Source organism: Schistocerca cancellata, chromosome 6 (genome assembly GCF_023864275.1).
Source record: "Schistocerca cancellata isolate TAMUIC-IGC-003103 chromosome 6, iqSchCanc2.1, whole genome shotgun sequence".
NCBI classification, from domain to species: Eukaryota; Metazoa; Arthropoda; class Insecta; order Orthoptera; family Acrididae; genus Schistocerca; species Schistocerca cancellata.
The window spans coordinates 70865928-70888538 of NC_064631.1; the positions used below are offsets into that span (position 1 = coordinate 70865928).

The window sequence follows — 22611 nt, forward strand, 5'->3', positions numbered from 1 at the left end:
GCCGACTGAGTGAGAAGAAACTTGGCCAAGTCGCCTTTCCTTGACTATCCTCTCCAGTGAGATCGCGTTCTCCATTTCTAACCACCTACAGTTTAGCGGGAAGCTAAACTAGTGGCTTCATTTCTTTTGTGAAATTATTTCAGTAACGAGACATTGCATCAGGCCGACATCAATAGCCACCAGTTATGAGAAAGTGGCTTACACAGACACCTGGAAGATATGTAAAAAAACTTTTGTTATGGCCTCGTTTCAACCGATTAAACTATCGCAAAAGTGCACAGTAATTATCTCACTGTTAAAGGTGGAATTGTGCTGTTAAAGTTTCCGCAGATAAGCTAAGTAGTATTTATCGTCTTTAGTCGTGATATGTTTGCGGTAGAAACACCTTTCGCATGGTCTGTCCTTTTTTCCTTTTCGTCCTCGGCATCAATTCCGGGAAGAGATGTCGACTTATGCCTGTTCACAGTGGAGGGTTGGTACACGATGTTGTAAGTTATACAGGTAGTAGAGGAGCCTAAAATGAGTATTATGAGATGGGTATCTGACGGTATGAATAGTTAGGTACTTTTTGCGTAAACAACATACGACGGACGCACTTAATATTTTTACAGAATTAACGATTGAAATTTTTTTTTAAATATGTAAACTGTTGTATTTTTTCTCAAAGCGTTCAACTTAAAAATTTGTAGTCTTCTGGATGGGTTCGGGCCAGTTGCGGAAAAATTTGTTTACTTTGATATTGCCACCTCAAGCAAGCACATTGTTTTGGAAGCATTCAGCAGCTGTTTTCAGGTGGTGAAAGTCGCTATTCACAACTGTTTTCAGTCACATAAGGTAACAGAATAAGCCACTAGGCGGTAGATCGGGTGAATAGGGCAACGAGACGTTAATCCCAGCCGGCCGCGGTGGCCAAGCGGTTGTAGGCGCTTCATTCCGGAACCGCGCGACTGCTACGGTCGCAGATTCGAATCCTGCCTCGGGCATGGATGTGTGTGATGTCCTTAGGTTACTTAGGTTTAAGTAGTTCTAAGTTCTAGGGGACTGATGACCTCAGATGTTAAGTCCCATAGTGCTCAGAGTCATTTGAACCATTTTTTCGTTAATTCCATATCTTCCTTCGCCTCTTGGTGAACAACCTACTTCTGTTGTTTGCAGTTCATCTTCGAGCTACCAAATAGTTGAGTACTTCTTAGTTTCTGGCTCTTCCGAATACACGCACATTCATTTACGTTGTTGTTTTCGGATTTTGCATTACCTTGGTAGAAGTTATGAGGACTTCCTTGTAGCAGTTGACATGAGCTTGTTTCTATCTTTGATCGAATATCCTGAGTTCAACGGGAACTGATTATTTTCCCAGCTAAATGTTAAATTACTGCAAAACCGATACTACCTATGGCAGTGTTCGATATGAATAAGTATCCCTGCGTGTCACAGTACGTCGTGCCGACAATCTTCCACGATGTTCCGCTCAGTATAGATGGTTTTTGAGACACCACCGGAATTTGGTCAGCTCTCTCGGATTTCGTCGCTGACGGAAACTCTACCACAACGAAAATCTACAAATCAACTGTAAAAAGTCTTTCCTGAAGGTGAATTATTACCAGAAGATGAAAGGAGCGATTTGTGGCATTGTTGTTCCGTTAAGCCTTTACGATAAAAATCCAACGAAAAATTTCACGCAATATTTTGATTTCTTTCAAAACATTGTTTCTTTAACCGCTTATTGTAAACAAGATAGTCGGCCAGTTTCTGAGGTGCCATTGTTTTAACAGTAACAAATGACATATTTTAAACAACAGTGATGCAACATCTCATTAGCTGAGTCTAATGGCCGTTTATGCCAAGTTAAAAGACAGGCCCCGTTCACCTCATAGCAACGACTGATGCTCCTGGCAATTGTTCAAAGTACCAGCTCGTCAACGTACGATGAATACATTCAGCGACACATATAATCGCTCTTCCCGTAAGTGCACGTGTGTTTGGAGCAGTTCATGCATACAGAAAACATCATAGCGTCAGTTAAAATTACGTATCATGTGCAGTCTACAACGAACAAATCATATTTCAGCGACTACATGAGTATTATTAAATTTGTTGGAAAAGAGGAATTGGTCTCTATTTGAGTTGGTTTTAACTTGAAACTGATTTTTGTTAATTATTTTTCTTAATTTGATATCACTTCCAGATTTTTGGTGTGTACTAGAGTAAAAATGTAACACATACAATGTTAAATGCAGTACCGATAAGATTTTCTAGATTACTACACTTTTTAAATTGAGTAGAATATTTTTTCAAAATGGTTCAAATGGCTCTGAGCGCTATGGGACTTAACTTCTGAGGTCATCAGTCCCCTAGGACATAGAACTACTTAAACCTAACTAACCTAAGGATATCACACACATCCATTCCCGAGGCAGGATTCGAACCTGCAACCGTAGCGATCGCGTGGTTCCTGACTGAAGCGCCTAGAACCGCTCGGCCACTCCGACCGGCAGAATGTTTGTTCCTAGGTACATGGCCACGTTGTACCTTGGATTTTGAGAAACCTTAATTTTTGAATTTTTTAGGTTAAGACTGCAGCACGCATAAAATGAATACTATCGTTTCCGAGCGGAATAATAAGAAATTTATTTTGGAAATTTGTGGTAAGATGTTATTGGACTAAACTGCTGGGGTCATCGGTCCATAAGCTTACGCACTATTTAATCTAACTTACGCTAAGGATAACACACACACCCGTGCCCGAGGGGGGACTCGAACCTCCGACAGGGGGAGCCGCGCAAACTGCGACAAGACGCCTTATACAGCACGGCTATGCTGCGCGGAAGTAAGAAGACGTATTAATGTTCTATCAGAAGGCTGGCTGGAGGCAGAAGTCTGACAAGTGTTCCAAGTTGCATCACTCTTCCATACCTCATATTATGCCTTTGAATTCTAAATGAATAATGTTGTCTTACAGGAAAGTTTGTAATGATGCATCGCAACAGCCGTTCGAATGGGAATGGAATATATTTTGTATTCGGTTCGAATATTTCGCATTTATTGCTCGTGTTTTTCACTTAATTTTATACTCTAATTGAATCATGAAATCGTGTCATAATTTCCGTATTTCCCATTTGTATTGTAAATAGTTTGGGTTACAGAGTAGTTGAAAAATATATAATCAGTCACTGCCTTGCAGCACCACTGCCCTGCTCTTGACGAAATATTGATACAGTTTCAAGTAATGTTGCGATTTCGGGCGTTCAGCCGAATTGTTTTTTTTCTATTTTATGTCCAATGTTTTCACGACCGACCCGGTCGTTTGTTCAAGTGCTCCGAGCTTTGCTCGCTGTAGAGTCCAGGCAACGAAAACAAGCAAAGGCACAACTCGCTGCACCTGAAGATGACGACAGGATCGACAGTCGATGTAGTGTGTAAAATGGAAACAACAACAACAGGGCTGAATACGCGGAGGCATGGTATTAATCAACCGCGCCGAGAAAACCTGAGAGTTCGCATCACTTCTCTCTACGGGGAGGCTATGTTCCACAACCTACAGATGTAGGCTAACTTTCCTAACAAGATGTCGAGGTGAACAAGTTGCACCTTCGTTAGCCAAAACTGAACATACGACAGCACCGATCAGTATTATGCACCGTGAAAGCCTGACAAATACTAAACTTTAAACGATGTTCCATTTTCACATGTCGGCTACACTGTCTGCGGATTCTTGGGTATGGGTTGACATACGGCAGAATGATTGCAGCTGTAAGCGACTGCACATCAGAAAGCAAAATTTGTTCATTTATACAATGAGGCAAGATAAGACGGAGGGAACTGTACAGTAACCAATATCACTGACGAACATCTGGACGTGGATACAGTGATGATTCTTATCAATGGGCTTATTTTCAAGTCAACTCCAAAAAATGTTACCACTAGCAGATTACATGAGCTCTATGGAGCTTGATGCAGCTTCACCCCCACAGGAAACAGCAAGAGAGGTCTGCCATGAAACCTGTAGAGCACATGCCAAGAACGAGTAGTACTGAGAACTTGTGAGGAAGACGTAAAAACTCTAATTCTGCTAGCAGACAAGGCCAATGCTACAATCCTAACGTGACGTGTGGACTATAGTAAGATGATTTTCGGTCTTTTGGTTGAAGGTGTCCACACAGATAGATTTCGATCGTACGATAACATTGACAGAAGAATGATGACTCGTCTCAGTGAGTCAGCCTTGGTACATAACGTCGTTAGAGGTATTATAACACGAGCAGCTGTTCCACCGTGACAAATGGATTTGCTAATGTGCACAAGAAAGACACGTGGGTAGTAATATTGACACACTTACATACCGTGGGTGCGCGCTGCTGTTTATAGATCGGACGCTCCAGTTAAATCAGTTCATTTCTGGCAGGCCTCGATTAAAAAATATGTGCCATTTTCGAAAATGCAGACGAATTATGGCTAGCATCAATAAAAATACGCAAATGTACCTTCCAAAATTGTGACCAGAAAAATCTATGACTATTAAATGATACAGCGTTCTAATTAGTCTGACTTATTACAATAAAAACGATTATTAAACAAGTGGCAACCTCTGGCAACATTATCATGATAAAATCATACATAAATAAATGACAACATCTGGCAACATTAAATCCTTGGCATATGTGACATGTTACTAACAGTCGCGCATCAACATTACTTATAATCGCCAAAAGCCTAATAATCATCGTAAGGTTAATAGAAATAAGCAATACTACGGGAGGTAATTTGCCTCTCCTGTGAGCGAATTGAAAGCATACTGTTCATTGCTGAAAAAAAAAACAAGTCTTTAAAATGGAACCGCCCGCATCTCGTGATCGTGCGGTAGCGTTCTCGCTTCCCACGCCCGGGTTCCCGGGTTCGATTCCCGGCGGGGTCAGGGATTTTCTCTGCCTCGTGATGGCTGGGTGTTGTGTGCTGTCCTTAGGTTAGTTAGGTTTAAGTAGTTCTAAGTTCTAGGGGACTTATGACCACAGCAGTTGAGTCCCATAGTGCTCAGAGCCATTTGAACCATTTTTTAAAATGGAACTTGAAGTAATCGGATTAAGAATAGGTAACCCTAAATTCCTTACACCTCGTCTCGTGGTTGCTGCGCGATCTGACGATACTGCAGGTGGTGGCTGAAGTGGCTGTATTGGTGGAGCCAAGGACCCTCGCCAGTGGCTAAGTCCAAATGTTTCCAAGTCCTCAGTGCATCAGCTTAGGCGACTCCGCAGTGGCTCTCGGCGTCGATGCCTGGCGATGGAGACTCCGGAGCTTGATCTCAATTTGACTTCCAATCGTAATGTCAATTAAAAGTAAACCTCATAGTACCATGTTTTTTGTTTCTCACTGACCTTTGATTCGCTCGATTCCAGATCTCCTGAGCACCGTCTCATCCAACTGATGCTTACAAAATACTTGTCTCCTTTCCCTGACTGATTAACCAATGACTTGTGTCCTACCATATCTTTGCAATTCAGCGGTCATTTGGATATTTATCTTTAGTTTTCCGTGCTTTTCTGGGTAAGCAGTCATTTCTGTACACCTTCAGTGCTTGCCCACTAAAAAGGAGAGTCTTCTCACTCCATTTCCTGGACATAAAATATTTTTGCGAGACGTATTCTCTATGAGAGACGCTACCTGTGTGTCTGTGTAGCAGCCTGATGTCCCACTATGGTTCCACACAGCAGAAGCTGCTGGCCGGTGGTCAGTGACAGTCAAAACTCCCCCCAGCGGCCTCTCAAGAATCTGGCGCTAAGGATGGCTCTGTCTTACGGCTTCTAGCATGCCCGTATCCATTTCAATCTCACAGGGTGCTTCTAAGATTTTCCAACTTCACTGCATGTTAATATGAATTAAGAGTAAGAGAATAGAAATGCTGCACTACCCAGGTACTGACTATAGCTAGCAGTGTGATGCATTATTTTTATTCACTTGAATTACGTATTCCGATCAAGTGGGGTTTTAATTACTGATTTGCGTATTTTGCACGACTGTTTCCACAAAAACTGTTCCGTAACAGTACCAGCTGGTAAAATACCCGAAAAGCATGCTCGGTGAATAGTAGGAAATTGTGAACACTACGTTCGGAAATCCGCTCATTTTGTACCCTACCCCAGCAGATTACGGCTGTAGGATACGGATATTGTGGTAAATTTCAAGTGGTTCAAATGGCTCTGAGCACTATGGGACTTAATATCTGAGGTCATCAGACCCCTAGACTTAGAACTATTTAAAACTAACTAACCTAAGTACATCACACACAACCGTCCCCGAGGCAGGCTTCGAACCTGCGACCGTAGCAGCAGCGCGGTTCCAGACTGAAGCGCCTAGAACCGATCGGCTACAACGGCCGGCTGGTAAGTTTCGATACATTCTCCCTCCTTACAACAGTCCCACATTGTAAACCCTTGGAACTTACCGTAGGAAAGTTATACGAATGTGTGAGTGACATTTTAAGTCTGTTCCGATGTTGACTTTTTTCCTGTTTGATGAAAAATATTATGAATTATTCGATGGCATGTCTCCTGTTGTGGTGAACTTACATATGGGATAGTTTGAAGAAAAGAGACTACACTCCACGAAATTTAAAACCAACTTGTTTCTATCAACACTCAGATGTATTACTGAGCGGAAAAACTGCAATAGTTCCAGGAACATTTAAATTCTGTCCATTTTAATATATAATTCATGATGAAACTTGAGAAAGAGGATCAACTACCTTTTCCAGAAGTCTTAGAAGAGAAGAAGAACGGAGGATCTCTGGGTTACAGTACATATACAGTACATATAGGAAACCTACGCACGCTGACCTCTGCCTTCACCGCTCCAGCCATCACCTGTCACAAAAAAAATTCGTTGCTAAGAACTATGGTCTATGTAGCTCGAACAGTTTGACACTGAGAGCGTCGCTGAAGAATTGCAACACCTAAGAATAGTGTTCTGATGGAATGTGTACTCAAACAATAAAATTGAGGGGCGTTGCAGTCAAAACCAATATCGGCCGAGAAACACTTTGACACTGGGATAGAGAAAGAGCACCCAGGTATCGCTTACCTGCCTTCTACTGGCCCAGTATCAGGAACGATATGTAGACTTCCAAGGAAACATTATTTCATTTCCGTCAACAAAGACAGATTGTCTTTTTCTGTAATGTTAAAGACGATCTAGGTCTCCGCAAGCAGAGTATTTACCACATTCCGAGCGCCTATGGCATGTCTTGCGAAGGGTCAGGCTATTAAAACAATCGAGGAGAGATGCAAGGAACATCAGCAACACACCAGCTGAAACAAAGATGTAAATTTGCTGTCGACGATCACTGCCTCAAATAAAGGCGTGAAACGAAACATAGCAAGGCCAGTATCTTGTTACAAACGGCAAGTTTCTGCGACAGCGTAATTAAGAAGTCTATCAAGTAAAATCGGGAAACATAATAAACAAGGGCGGAAGTACCAGTTTAAGCAAGGCTTGGGATCCGGCATTCAGTTTATTATCATCTCACTGGTCATCACGTTTTCCACGGACGGGACACGCTGACAGGATGTGTGTTTCACGGAATATCAATGCAGACCTTGAGAAAAAAAGGGCGTCGCGGGCATCTGGAGTCCTACTCGGCTATAAACAGCGGTTCATCAGTTCACAGTTTGATTTAAGTCTCCGCTGCGAGGATACTTAACAGCAAGAGCTGAAGAGGAGGGCTGTGTCGCCCGTGGAAACGTACTACGGAAACAACAACACGGCTGAACATCCAGAAGAATACCGTTAATCAGTCACGACCAGAAAATCTGAGACATCACAATTTTAAATATTTTATTATGCGGAATAAAACGTATATATTTTCTTTTACTGTTTAATTTTATGTCTAACTAACTGCAATTGATACCGTAACAGAAATAACTTCATTTACAGATGCTTAGGGTGGTACCCGCAAGTATATCAGGTAACCTTTAGGCAGCAGGGTGTCACAAAAAGGTACGGCCAAACTTTCAGGAAACATTCCTCACATACAAAGAAAGAAAATATATTATGTGGACATGTGTCCGGGAACGCTTACTTCCCATGTTAGAGCTCATTTTATTACTTCTCTTCAAATCACATTAATCATGGAATGGAAACACACAGCAACAGAACGTACCAGCGTGACTTCAAACACTTTGTTACACGAAATGTTCAAAATGTCCTCCATTAGCGGGGATACATGCATCCACCCACCGTCGCGTGGAATCCCTGATACGCTGATGCAGCCGTGGGGAATGGCGTATTGTATCACAGCCGTCCACAATACGAGCACGAAGAGTCTCTACATTTGGTACCGGGGCTGCGTAGACAAGAGCTTTCAAATGCCCCCATAAATCAAAGTCTAGAGGGTTGAAGTCAGGAGAGCGTGGAGGCCATGGAATTGGTCCGCCTCTACCAATCCATCGGTCACGGAATCTGTTGTTGAGAAGCGTACGAACACTTCGACTGAAATGTGCAGGAGCTCCATCGTGCATGAAACACATGTTGCGTCGTACTTGTAAAGGCACATGTTCCAGCAGCACAGGTCGAGTATCCCGTATGAAATCATGACAACGTGCTCCATTGAGCGTAGGTGGAAGAACATGGGGCCCAATCAACAGTGCTTGCCCAAACGTTCACATATGTCAACACAAGCACCGAAGTCAACATTACCTTCCTTCAATTGGGCCAACTGGCGGTGAATCGAGGAAGTACAGTACATACTGACAAAACTAAAATGAGCTCTAACATGGAAATTAAGCGTTTCCGGACACATGTCCACGTAACATCTTTTCTTTATTTGTGTGTGAGGAATGTTTCCTGAAAGTTTGGCCGTACCTTTTTGTAACACCCAGTATATTATCAGCAGGTATAGTTCATCGCAATATCGAATACCGCATTATGCCTGAGCATGAAATCGATTGTAACTAGAGACCTGACAAAACTTTAAATGAAAATATACCATCTTTCTGCTCCATAACAAGATATTTAGTAGCCCACATGCCCATCTCCTCTTGTGCTACAGAAAAAGTAACTCTGCGATCAGTTCCGGGGGCGGCACAATAGTTATCGACTACTGTGTATCATGAAGTAATTTGGATCCTTTCGGAGGGACTTGGGGTCAGCACTTAGGTCTCGCAGCCAGTGTTTGCTTGGAGTCGCTTGTTATCATTGAAGAAGTTCCTCAGCTGGACTCATAACCTTGAGGGAAGTCCCAGAGAGAAGGTCCTCCGTTTGGCAGTCAGACGTTCTGACTGCTCAAATACAGAGCTGGTGTATCTGTGGATATGGAGGCGTAATGTCTTTGGCTGTTCATCCTCCCTACCCCAACAATTCTTCTGCATAATAGAGTATTGTATGCGTGGATATGTAGCTGCAAAAGACATTGACTGGTTCCGCCCCAACACTTCACACGGATGCGGAAGTAATATATCTAAACTGGACATGGAGCAGCGAATGTCTGGCTATTCATCTTTTCTGCCCCAATACTTCCTCTACATACTGAGGTTATTTATGCGTGGACGTATCGGTGCAAAACTTATTACTGCTCATCATCTCCTCTTCTCCACTTCCTGTGGATATGAAGCTAACGTATCTGTGGATATGGAGGGAGGTGCCAATCGCCTTGTCTTTTCATCCTCTGCCGCAACAATTCTTGTAGAGACTTAGGTAATTTATGCGTGGATGTTCAGGCGCATTTTTTCCCTGGTCTTTCGACAGATATTTGCAATCTAGTTTCTGCCGTGTGTAGCCGGAGTTACCCAGGCCAGTACTGCTCACTACGTCTTACAGGCGACGCCCAGAGTCATCGGAAAGGATCGGTTTGTTTCGCTTTGCAAATGAAATCATTTTTGAAGCTGATTTCATGTGCTCATTCGATAGAGCGGTCCCAAATCAGTTTCGTGCGATATTTGTTTTATCGATATTAATTGACAGGGAAGTAAAACACCCAGAACAATCAGTCCTCCAGTAGTGACTGGGCAGCAGCGTTGCTGCATGGCGATGGCAGTCATCGCGGGCCAGGGCGAGGCTGTCGGTGCTGGAGTACCTGTTATCCTTTGTGATTTACTGCCACGGTTCATTCATATATAGGAAGCAAATACCTCATTAGACTAATTCAGCTTTAAAAATTTTATTAGTAACGGGAAACAAACCGACGCTAGCCGCCCACACTGTGCGTCGTATAAAAGACGTGATCAGCTGTTTCTTATTTGGACTGAGTCCAGCTGCACACTGCGAAAACGAAATTGCAAATATCTGGGGAAACACGAGAGGAAATGCATCTGACGACTCTTAGAAGAGACACCTGTTGTAAGTACAAAACTTCTTGGCTACTCGTCCTCTGACGTCTTACAGTTCCAACGGGTACGATGCTAACATATGTGTGAATGTGGGAGTGGTAGTCTCTTTGGCTGTTCACCTTCTCCGGCCAACACTTTCGCCACTTAGTGACGTAATTTATCCGTGGTTATATGGGTGCAAAACTTACACTACTGGCCATTAAAATTGCTACACCACGAAGATGACGTGTTACGGACGCGAAATTTAACCGACAGGAAGAAGATGCTGTGATATGCAAATGATTAGCTTTTCAAAGCATTCACAAAAGGTTGGCGCCGGTGGCGACACCTAGAACGTGCTGACATGAGGAAAGTTCCCAACAGATTTCTCATACACAAACAGCAGTTGACCGGCGTTGCCTGGTGAAACGTTGTTGTGATGCCTCGTGTAAGGAGGAGAAATGCGTACCATCACGTTTCCGACTTTCAGATTGTAGCCTATCGCGATTGCGGTTTATTGTATCGCGACATTGCTGGTCGCGTTGGTCGAGATCCAATGACTGTTAGCAGAATATGGAATCGGTGGGGTGAGGAAGGTAATACGGAACGCCGTGTTGGATCCCAACGACCTCGTATCACTAACAGTCGAGATGACAGACATCTTATCCGCATGGCTGTAACGGATCGTGCAGCCACGTCTCGATCCGTGAGTCAACAGATGGGGACGTTTGCAAGACAACAACCATCTGCACGAACAGTTCGACGACGTTTGCAGCAGCATGGACTATCAACTCGGAGACCATGGCTGCGGTTACCCTTGACGCTGCATCACAGACAGGAGCGCCTGCGATGCTGTACTCAACGGCGAACCTTGGGTGCACGAATGGCAAAACGTCATTTTTTCGGATGAATCCAGGTTCTGTTTACAGCATCATGATGGTCGCATCCGCGTTTGGCGACATCGCAGTGAACGCACATTGGAAGAGTGTATTCGTCATCGCCATACTGGCGTATCACCCGGCGTGACGGTATGGGGTGCCATTGGTTACACGTCTCGGTCACCTCTTGTTCGCATTGACGGCACTTTGAACAGCAGACGTTAAGTTTCAGATGTGTTACGACCTGTGGCTCTACCCTTCATTCGATCCCTACGAAACTTTACATTTGAGCAGGATAATGCACGACCGCATGTTGCAGGTCCTGTACGGGCCTTTCTGGATACAGAAAATGTTCGACTGCTGCCCTGGCCGGCACATTCTCCAGACCTCTCACCAATTGAAAACGTCTGGTCAATGGTGGCCGAGCAACTGGCTCGTCACTACACGCCAGTCACTACTCTTGATGAACTTTGGTGTCGTGTTGAAGCTGCATGGGCAGCTGTACCTGTACACACCATCCAAGCTCTGTTTGACCCAACGCCCTCGCGTATCAAGGCCTTTATTACGGCCCGAGGTGGTTTCTCTGGGTACTGATTTCTCAGGATCTATGCACCCAAATTTCGTGAAAATGTAATCACATCTCAGTTGTAGTTTAATATATTTGTCCAATGAATACTGTTTGTTATCTGCATTTCTACTTGCTGTAGCAATTTTAGTGGTCAGTAGCGTATTACGCACCTTATCCTCTGCCCTCCTACAGTTCCTATGCATACGAAGACAATGACCCGTGCATGCGAAGGTGCCCATCTCTTTCGCTGTTCACCCTCGCATGTTGTTCGTGTAGCGAACTGCTGTACCTTTGGGTACGGAAGCGGCACGTACCTCCGGCAGAGGCTGGACCTCCTTGATGTGGAGGCCGCCCACCTCGACGAGGGCGGGCACGGTGGGCCGCGGCTCGTTCACGCTGTGGTGGCTGTTGACCAGCACCACGCTGGAGCTGCGCGCCACGCGGCTGGCGGCCGGCGCGTCCGGCCCGAAGAAGTCGCGCGCCAGGGCGTCGATGGGCCGCTGCGAGAACCACCAGTCGCCGAGGCGCAGCGCCGCGTGCCACGCCGCGTTCTCCAGCCGCTCCAGGAACGAGAAGGGCGCCGTCATCGCCGCGTAGTAGCCCTCGCTGTACGCCGGGTGGTCGGGGTTCCCCACCTGCTCTGCAGAAACCGTTGCACCTCTCAGCGCGGTGAACTTCACGCACTTACATCTTATTACAACCGCCTACCACTTAATCCACCATACACTGATAATACGTATTACTGTTTGTAGATTCTCCGGCATATACTGCTGACGAAATCTTTTCAGCTTTCCATGCGGATGGCGTGGAATTCCGTGACATTCCAACACAGTCATCCCGGATGGAAGACGGAGAAAATTTCGTTAAAACAATTTTTTGCTTACCATTACCGGTTTCGAACATTTTGATTATTACAAGATCTCTAAATTTCAATTATTGTTCGAAGTACTGATCAGCTGTTGATTGTTTATATGAAAAAGATAGTTTTCGGGAATGACTGGGGCCCTTTTCTTTTTACATAATGCTACTGTAAACATGCAACACCTCATAAATTTCCCGATCACTAACTGCAATATGCTGAAGAAAATCGTCCGAAACAATCATGTTCAGAATCAATAAAATATATTTTTTTAAAAAACTTCATCAGTTTAGTGGTTGGTAGATGTTACGAAAGTATCGTTGGGCCCAAAACTTAAGGATGAAATTAACTAGCACATGATATGTCACTGCCAAGTAACATAGCTCCATGAAACTTCGACCATACACTGATAGAACTCGTGCTGTATAGTAGGGTAGGTAACTGAAAGAAATACGCAGTGAGATTAACAGAAACTACACTTTTATCCAAAGACAATATGTACACTGAAGTGACAGCGATGTATCGTGTTCAAGTGGTTATTCCAAAAAGCGGGACATGGTACGGACAGGGTATGTGGTCACCGCGAACGGCAGTGCTTGATCTGCAACTTGCTTCTATGCTGGCAACAAGACTGGTAAGGAGCTATTGTGGAAGGGCGTCCGTTTTTCCACCAGCTGCGTAGGTACGTCAGGACGTGCTGCAAGATATCTCCAGGATAAGCTACTGTGTAAGTGCTTGGAAACCAACAGGGCTCAAAAATGGTTCAAATGGCTCTGAGCACTATGGGACTTAACTGCTACGGTCATCAGTCCCCTAGAACTTAGAACTACTTAAACCTAACTAACCTAAGGACAGCACACAACACGCAGCCATCACGAGGCAGAGAAAATCCCTGACCCCGCCGGGAATCGAACCCGTGAACCCGAGCGTGGGAAGCGAGAACGCTACCGCACGACCACGAGATGCGGGCAGTGACCAACAGGGCTCTTGGGAGCATGAGCCAACACCAATTTGGCTTCAGAACCGGCAAATCAATGGATGATAGCATTAACCGTGCCCTACACATAGTTAATACTACAACGCAGAAATACACCGTGGCAGTAATCATTGACATTGACGGGGTATTTGATAAGCTCTGGTAGCCCGCAATGTTTCAAAAGTTAAAACATCTGGAGGTACTGCAATCACTGTACAACAGTTTCCTAGACTACCGTAAAAAACGAGTAGTCGAACGGCAGATGGATACAGAAAAGTAGTTAAAAGAACTGCCACAGACTCAAGGGTCGATCTACTGCCGTATCTTTTTGCACATAACAATCGAACCCCTCCTATAACTTTGAGATGGAGATGACAGTTCAGAAGGAATTGTCGCCTTCGCAGATGCCCTGTTTGTTATGGTCACTGCAAACTACAGAGCCCAGCTGGAAGAGAAAGCCAGTGGAATACTACAAACAGTTACGCAATGGTGTCACAAAGACGAATTCGGGATAGCCTAAAACAAAACATCATACGCATTACTGAAAGGACTACTCCAAAGGAACACCTCATGTAAAATAGGGGACACGAATATCAAACGTGTACATGTTACACGCTATCTTGAGGCACACATAGATGAGAATTGAATTTCCACGAACGTATAAGGCCTACAACAGATAAAGCAGAAAAAATACTACATAAACTGGTGACGCCAAATTCGAAAGAGTACAGACTATCTCTACCACACCTACGGACATACCACGACGAGCGCCGCGGGGTAGCCGCGCTGTTTGGGGCGCCTTGCCACGGTTTGCGCGGCTCACCCCGTGTAAATAGTGTGTAAGCCTAGGGACGATTACTTCAGCACTTTGGTCCCGTAGGAACTTACCACAAATTTCCATACCAATGCCGAGCTCTTAGAACCGTACCCAAAAATGGTTCAAATGGCTCTGAGCGCTATTAGACATAACTTCTGAGGTCATCAGTCCCCTAGAACTTAGAACTACTTAAACCCAACCAACCTAAGGACAGCACACACATCCATTCCCGAGGCAGGATTCGAACCTGCGACCGTAGCGGTCGCGCGGTTCCAGACTGTAACGCCTAGAACCCTCGGCCACTCCGGCCGGCAATCGTATTCAGATTCGCAGCTAGCAAGTGGGCAGACAGACTGAAACTGGAGAGCAACAAAGCATCAGCCAGACGTGGTCAGAGAAGTGTTCTGCTTAGGATATCTGGAGCCTTCGGCACCTCCTCAATGGATGCACTGTGTGCATGCTCAGAATATGCCTCATGCGTATCACACACAATCAAATACAGAGGTACTGGTTAAAGATGGAGAGATTAGACAAGGTACACACACTGGTGTACCGATACAGACTATACGTCGCCTTAAAAGTTGGCGTTTGGATACATAGCAAGTCTAGTGGGGTGTAAATGATAATGGACGTAGGCTGCACGATTTCCTCCCTGACATGCAGGGACGGTTGACAATGAAATATATCGGTCGCAGCTGCCGTATGGTGCATTTCTTAACCAGACACGGATCATATCCCATGCACTTAAATCGCGTGATTCCACAACAGACATCTACATGCATATGCAGGGAAGAAGGATCCCCAGAAACCGATATCTTCTTCTGTGGACATTACGTGAACAACAGACACACTACACTCAGACCACACGGAAACGGACATACATACAGGGTGTTTCAAAAATGACCGGTATATTTGAAACGGCAATAAAAACTAAACGAGCAGCGATAGAAATACACCGCTTGTTGCAATATGCTTGGGACAACAGTACATTTTCAGGCAGACAAACTTTCGAAATTAGAGTAGTTACAATTTTCAACAACAGATGGCGCTGCAAGTGATGTGAAAGATATAGAAGACAACGCAGTCTGTGGGTGCGCCATTCTGTACGTCGTCTTTCTGCTGTAAGCGTGTGCTGTTCACAACGTGCAAGTGTGCTGTAGACAACATGGTTTATTCCTTAGAACAGAGGATTTTTCTGGTGTTGGAATTCCACCGCCTAGAACACAGTGTTGTTGCAACAAGACGAAGTTTTCAACGGAGGTTTAATGTAACCAAAGGACCAAAAAGCGATACAATAAAGGATCTGTTTGAAAAATTTCAACGGACTGGGAACGTGACGGATGAACGTGCTGGAAAGGTAGGGCGACCGCGTACGACAACCACAGAGGGCAACACGCAGCTAGTGCAGCAGGTGATCCAACAGCGGCCTCGGGTTTCCGTTCGCCGTGTTGCAGCTGCGGTCCAAATGACGCCAACGTCCACGTATCGTCTCATGCGCCAGAGTTTACACCTCTATCCATACAAAATCCAAACGCGGCAACCCCTCACCGCCACTACCATTGCTGCACGAGAGACATTCGCTAACGGTATAGTGCACAGGATTGATGACGGCGATATGCATGTAGGCAGGATTTGGTTTACTGACGAAGCTTATTTTTACCTGGACGGCTTCGTCAATAAACAGAACTGGCGCATATGGGGAACCGAAAAGCCCCATGTTGCAGTCCCATCGTCCCTGCATCCTCAAAAAGTACTGGTCTGGGCCGCCATTTCTTCCAAAGGAATCATTGGCCCATTTTTCAGATCTGAAACGATTACTGCATCACGCTATCTCGACATTCTTCGGGAATTTGTGGCGGTACAAACTGCCTTAGACGACACTGCGAACACCTCGTGGTTTATGCAAGATGGTGCCCGGCCACATCGCACGGCCGACGTCTTTAATTTCCTGAATGAATATTTCGATGATCGTGTGATTGCTTTGGGCTATCCGAAACATACAGGAGGCGGCGTGGATTGGCCTCCCTATTCGCCAGACATGAACTCCTGTGACTTCTTTCTGTGGGGACACTTGAAAGACCAGGTGTACCGCCAGAATCCAGAAACAATTGAACAGCTGAAGCAGTACATCTCATCTGCATGTGAAGCCATTCCGCCAGACACGTTGTCAAAGGCTTAGGGTAATTTCAATCAGAGACTACGCCATATTATTGGTACGCATGGTGGATATGTGGAAAATATCGTACTATAGAGTTTCCCAGACCGCAGCGCCATCTGTTGTTGAAAATTGTAACTACTGTAATTTCGAAAGTTTGTCTGCCTGAAAATGTACTGTTGTCCCAAGCATATTGCAACAAACGGTGTATTTCTATCGCTGCTCGTTTAGTTTTTATTGCCGTTTCAAATATACCGGTCATTTTTGAAACACCCTGTATATACACAGCAATAGAAATGGAAATGCCGTGTGGCTAGGGCCTCCCGTCGGGTAGACCGTTCGCCTGGTGCAAGTCTTCGGAGTTGACGCCACTTCGGTGACTTGCGTGTGGTTGGGGATGAAATGAAGACGATAAGGACAACACAACACCCAGTCCCTGAGCGGAGGAAATCTCCGATCCAGCCGGGAATCGAACCCGGGCCGTTAGGTATGACATTCCGTCACGCCGATCATTCAGCTACCAGGGGCGGATTACACAGCAATAAGAGACGAAGAACAATGGTCTCAACCAAATTCGATGAGATACAGTATTTTAAAAACAAGACGTCAAGACTATCTGCGGACACGACATGGCAGACATACCTACATGCAACGTAACAACAATCTCCAGTGGGTGGATAGCCACACACACAGTGACAGCGGAGAGACTGACGCTGAAGAGAACCTGGAGGAGAAAGACGAGATGTAACAGTAAATAAGTGTAAGGTGCGGCGATCCAGCCACGAAAGCACCAAGTGCTGTACACGGATAAGCACCTAAAGTTAATCCATAGGATTAGCAATGTTGTTTCTGTACTACTAAACAAACTTTTTTGTTGTGACTGGTGGACAACAGCTCGAAGAAAACATTCCGAGGTATTCACCGTCAGTCACAATCGGTGATGGCACTAACAAATGTCCCCTCTATCCCATCATCTTCTTATATTCTTGTTGTTGTTGTTGTTGTGGTCTTCAGTCCTGTGACTGGTTTGATGCAGCTCTCCATGCTACTCTATCCTGTGCAAGCTTCTTCATCTCCCAGTACCTACTGCAACCTACATCCTTCTGCATCTGCTTAGTGTATTCCTCTCTTGGTCTCCCTCTACGATTTTTACCTTCCACCCTGCCCTCCAATACTAAACTGGTGATCCCTTGATTCCTCAGAATATGCCCTACCAACAGATTCCTTCTTCTAGTCAAGTTGTGCCACAAATTTCTCTTCTCCCCAATCTTATTCAATACCTCCTCATTAGTTATGTGATCTACCCATCTAAACTTCAGCATTCTTCTGTAGCACCACATTTCGAAAGCTTCTATTATCTTCTTGTCCAAACTATTTATCGTGTATGTTTCACTTCCATACATGGCTACACTCCATACAAATACTTTCAGAAACGACTTCCTGACACTTAAATCTATACTCGAAGTTAACAAATTTCTCTTCTTCAGAAACGCTTTCCTTGCCATTGCCAGTCTACATTTTATATCCTCTCTACTTCGGCCATCATCAGTTATTTTGCTCCCCAAATAGCAAAACTCCTTTACTACTTTGTCTAATTTCCTAATCGAAATCGCTCAGCATCACCCGACTTAATTCGACTACATTCCATTATCCTCGTTTTGCTTTTGTTGATGTTCATCTTATATTCTCCTTTCAAAACACTGTCCATTGCGTTCAACTGATCTTCCAAGTCCTTTGCTGTCACTGATAGAATTACAATGTCATCGGCGAACCTCAAAGTTTTTATTTCTTCTCCATGTATTTTAATACCTACTCCGAATTTTTTTTTTTTCGTTTCCTTCACTGCTTGCTCAATATACAGATTGAATAACATCGGGGAGAGGCTACAACCCTGTCTCCCTCCCTTCCCAACCACTGCTTCCGTTTCATACCCCTCGACTCTTATAACTGCCATCTGGTTTCTGTACAAATTGTAAATGGCCTTCCGCTCCCTGTATTTTACCCCTGCCACCTTCAGAATTTGAAAGAGAGTATGCCAGTCAACATTGTCAAAAGCTTTCTCTAAGTTTACAAATGCTAGAAACGTAGTTTTGCCTTTCCTTAATCTTTCTTTTATTTATTTTATGTATTTATTTATTGTTCCGTGGGACCAAATTAAGGAGAAGTCTCCATGGTCATGGAACGAGTCAATACATGAAATTATAACACAATATTAGAAACAGATAAAATGAAATATAAAAAAACATATTCAGGTGACAAGGCGTAAATTTAAATAAAGAAAATCAACAATGTAACACTGGAATTTGCTTAATTTTTTAGCTCTTCCAGGAGCTCCTCGACAAAATAGAAGGAGTGAGCCATGAGGAAACTCTTCAGTTTAGACTTGATAGAGTTTGGGGTACTGCTAAGATTTTTGAGTTCTTGTGGTAGCTTATTGAAAATGGATGCAGCAGAATACTGCACTCCTTTCTGCACAAGAGTCAAGGAAGTGCATTCCACATGCAGATTGGATTTCTGCCTAGTATTAACTGAGTGAAAGCTGCTAACTCTTGGGAATAGGCTAATATTGCTGACAACAAACGACATTCAAGAAAATATATACTGTGGGGGCAATGTCAGAATTCCCAGACTATTGAATAGAGGTCGACAAGAGGTTCTCGAACTTACACCACATATAGCTCGAACAGCCCGTTTTTGAGCCAAAAATACCCTTTTTGAATCAGAAGAATTACCCCAAAAAATAATACCATACGACATAAGCGTATGGAAATATGCGAAGTAGACTACTTTTCGTTGTTGAAGTGTCACTTATTTCAGATACTGTTCTAATGGTAAATAAAGCAGCATTTAGTTTCTGAACAAGATCCTGAACATGGGCTTTCCACAACAGCTTACTATCTTTCGTCTAAGATAAATCGTAGGGTCAGTATTGTCTCACGTGTTCCAACATTTCTACGGAATCCAAACTGATTATCCCCGAGGACGCTTCTACCAGTTTTTCCATTCGTCTGTAAAGAATTCGCGTTAGTATTTTGCGCCTGTGACGTATTAAACTCATAGTTCGGTAATTTTCACATCTGTCAACACCTGCTTTCTTTCGGATTGGAATTATTGTATTCTTCTTGAAGTCTGAGTGAATTTCGCCTGTCTCATACATGTTGCTCACCACATGGTAGAGTTTTGTCAGGACTGGCTCTCCCAAGGCTGTCAGTAGTTCTAATGGAATGTTGTCTACTTCCTTTTCTTCTATTCTTCTTAAAACAGCAGAATTTTATATTTCAAACTTAAATTATTGTTATTTTGAAAATCATTATTCTTTGTAAAATGTTGCACATAAAAACAAAGCAAAAGAAAACTACAAAAAAGATTAGAAAAGAAAACTGTAAGATTACGACCTGTTTTACAACCTCAGGTAACAAGTCTATAACTTGGCCATAAATAAATCTCCCTAATGCATCTTACTTGCGCTCGATGAGGTTAAGTCGGTGGAACGGCTAGGCCAGTCCACTCGCCGAATATCCTCTCCTCCACCTACATTGTTCGATGGGGTCGCTCATTGTCATCGATAAAAAAGAGATCAGCGACTGATGCACCTCTGGAAAGACGCACGTGGAGAAGGATCACAGTGTTAGAATAACGTGGATCGGCGACTGTACGCTGTACAAAGATTTGGAGGTGGCGCGCCTTACTCCCATACGGCGAGAGGTAGGAATACGTAATGCACCCAGCAACACGATCATTTTTCTGGTCCAGGTGTTACGGTGCGGTGAGGTGTAATGTTGCATGGGCGTACCGACCTTCAAATCTTTGAACACGATACATTCGCAGGTAAGAGTAACTGTGATATCGAACTCCTTCTGCATGTGCGTCTTTCCAGGGGTGCATTCGACCCTCACTTTTTATGGATAACAATGGACGAACGCAGCTAACAGCGCAGGTGAAGGAGCTGTTGGAATGCGAGGATATTTGCCGAATGGACAGCCGTGTCCGTTCCTCCGTTTTTTATCCCATCGCGCACGTGTCGGATGCGCTGGACAGGCGTACTGCTGCACGTCCACGTGCACCAACAACCATCCAGCAGTTATCAACCAAACTGGTGGAGGAATGGAACACCCTGACCCAACCAGTCTTGATCAACCTCGTGGCCAGCGTGGGACCACGTTGCAGAGCCGGTTTTGCCGTCCGTGGGATCACACACCCTATTTACCACCTTGTCCTGCGTTTTGTAATGTTCAAGGAAAAATCGTAGAACACTGTGACTTCAGTATAATTGTTGTTGTTGTTGTCTTCAGTCCTGAGACTGGTTTGATGCAGCTCTCCATGCTACTCTATCCTGTGCAAGCTTCTTCATCTCCCAGTACCTACTGCAGCCTAAGTCCCTCTGAATCTGCTTAGTGTATTCATCTCTTGGTCTCCCTCTTCGATTTTTACCCTCCACGCTGCCCTCCAATACTAAATTGGTGATCCCTCGATGTCTCAGAACATGTGCTACCAACCGATCCCTTCTTCTAGTCAAGTTGTGCCACAAGCTCCTCTTCTCCCCAATTCTATTCGGTACCTCCTCGTTAGTTATGTGATCTACCCATCTAATCTTCAGCATTCTTCTGTAGCACCACATTTCGAAAGCTTCTATTCTCTTCTTGTCTAAACTATTTATCGTCGATGTTTCACTTGCATACATGGCTACACTCCATACAAATACTTTCAGAAACGACTTCCTGGCACTTAAATATATACTCGATGTTAACAAATTTCTCTTCTTCAGAAACGCTTTCCTTGCCATTGCCAGTCTACATTTTATATCCTCTCTACTTCGACCATCATCAGTTATTTTGCTCCCCAAATAGCAAAACTCCTTTACTACTTTAAGTGTCTCATTTCCTAATCTAATTCCCTCAGCATCACCCGACTAAATTGGACTACATTCCATTATCCTCGTTTTGCTTTTGTTGATGTTCATCTTATATCCTCCTTTCAAGACACTGTCCATTCCTTTCAACTGCTCTTCCAAGTCCTTTGCTGTCTCTGACAGAATTACAATGTCATCGGCGAATCTCAGAGTTTTTATTTCTTCTCCGTGGATTTTAATACCTACTCCGAACTTTTCTTTTGTTTCCTTTACTGCTTGCTCAATATACAGATTGAATAACATCGGGGATAGGCTACAACTCTGTCTCACTCCCTTCCCAACCACTGCTTCCCTTTCATACCCCTCGACTCTTATAACTGCCACCTGCTTTCTGTACAAATTGTATATAGCCTTTCGCTTCCTGTATTTTACCCCTGCCACCTTCAGAATTTGAAAGAGAATATTCCAGTCAAGATTGTCAAAATAAATACCTTGAATAAAAGGGTCATTTCTGTTGAGGATTCCTTTCAGTTACCTTCTGTATTATGCTGTAGCCGTTCTTGCTATGTATGGTCCAATTTTCATCGCGTTGCGCTGCTTGGCAGTGACACATCATGCGAAAGCTACTTTCGTCCTTAAGTTCTGCACACCCGTGGATTTCAGCACATAAGGAGTGCAGTCTGCAGATGTCATCTGTAGCACTTAAGAGCGCCATATCAGTCAAACAAATCAGTACGTGCTTGAGCATTGTCCTGCAAAATGATGGTCAGGTCCTGCAGAATGTGTCATCACTTCTGGTCGTAGATTGTGTTCCAAAAATGAACAGCATAGGGATAAAAGTGATGACGCTTTCTGCAGGACCTGACCATCATTTTGCAGAACAGTGCTCAGGCACGTACAGTGCAAGCTGTTACTGATTTAGGAATGATGGACTCCATGTGGTTCCCAAGTCGTGCAGCGACCGTAAACCATAAAATTGCTAATTATGCGGCAACTAGTCGCAAAATCGTGTTTTATTTATTCACTTCTGCAAATCGATTTCAACTGATTAACAGCCATCATTGGTGCTTTCAAGCAATACGTGCCCTGAGTAGTAATACTATCTTAAGCAGAGGTCAAACATAAAGACTTTATGTTTTTGCGACTGGTTGGTGCATATTTGGTAATGTTACTGATTTGTTTGACTGATGGGGCTGCTAAGTGCTATACCACCTACT

The 22611-nt window shown here is 44.1% G+C and overlaps 1 protein-coding gene across 1 annotated transcript in view; it reads right to left on the reverse strand.

The window, feature by feature from the left end:
• LOC126191090 (UDP-glucosyltransferase 2-like) overlaps window positions 1-22611 on the reverse strand; it is a 110606-nt gene that overhangs the window by 35398 nt on the left and 52597 nt on the right. The window contains exon 4 of the mRNA XM_049931817.1: window positions 12053-12373. Coding sequence (XP_049787774.1) covers window positions 12053-12373 — 321 coding nt within the window. The remainder of the gene's footprint in view (window positions 1-12052; window positions 12374-22611) is intronic.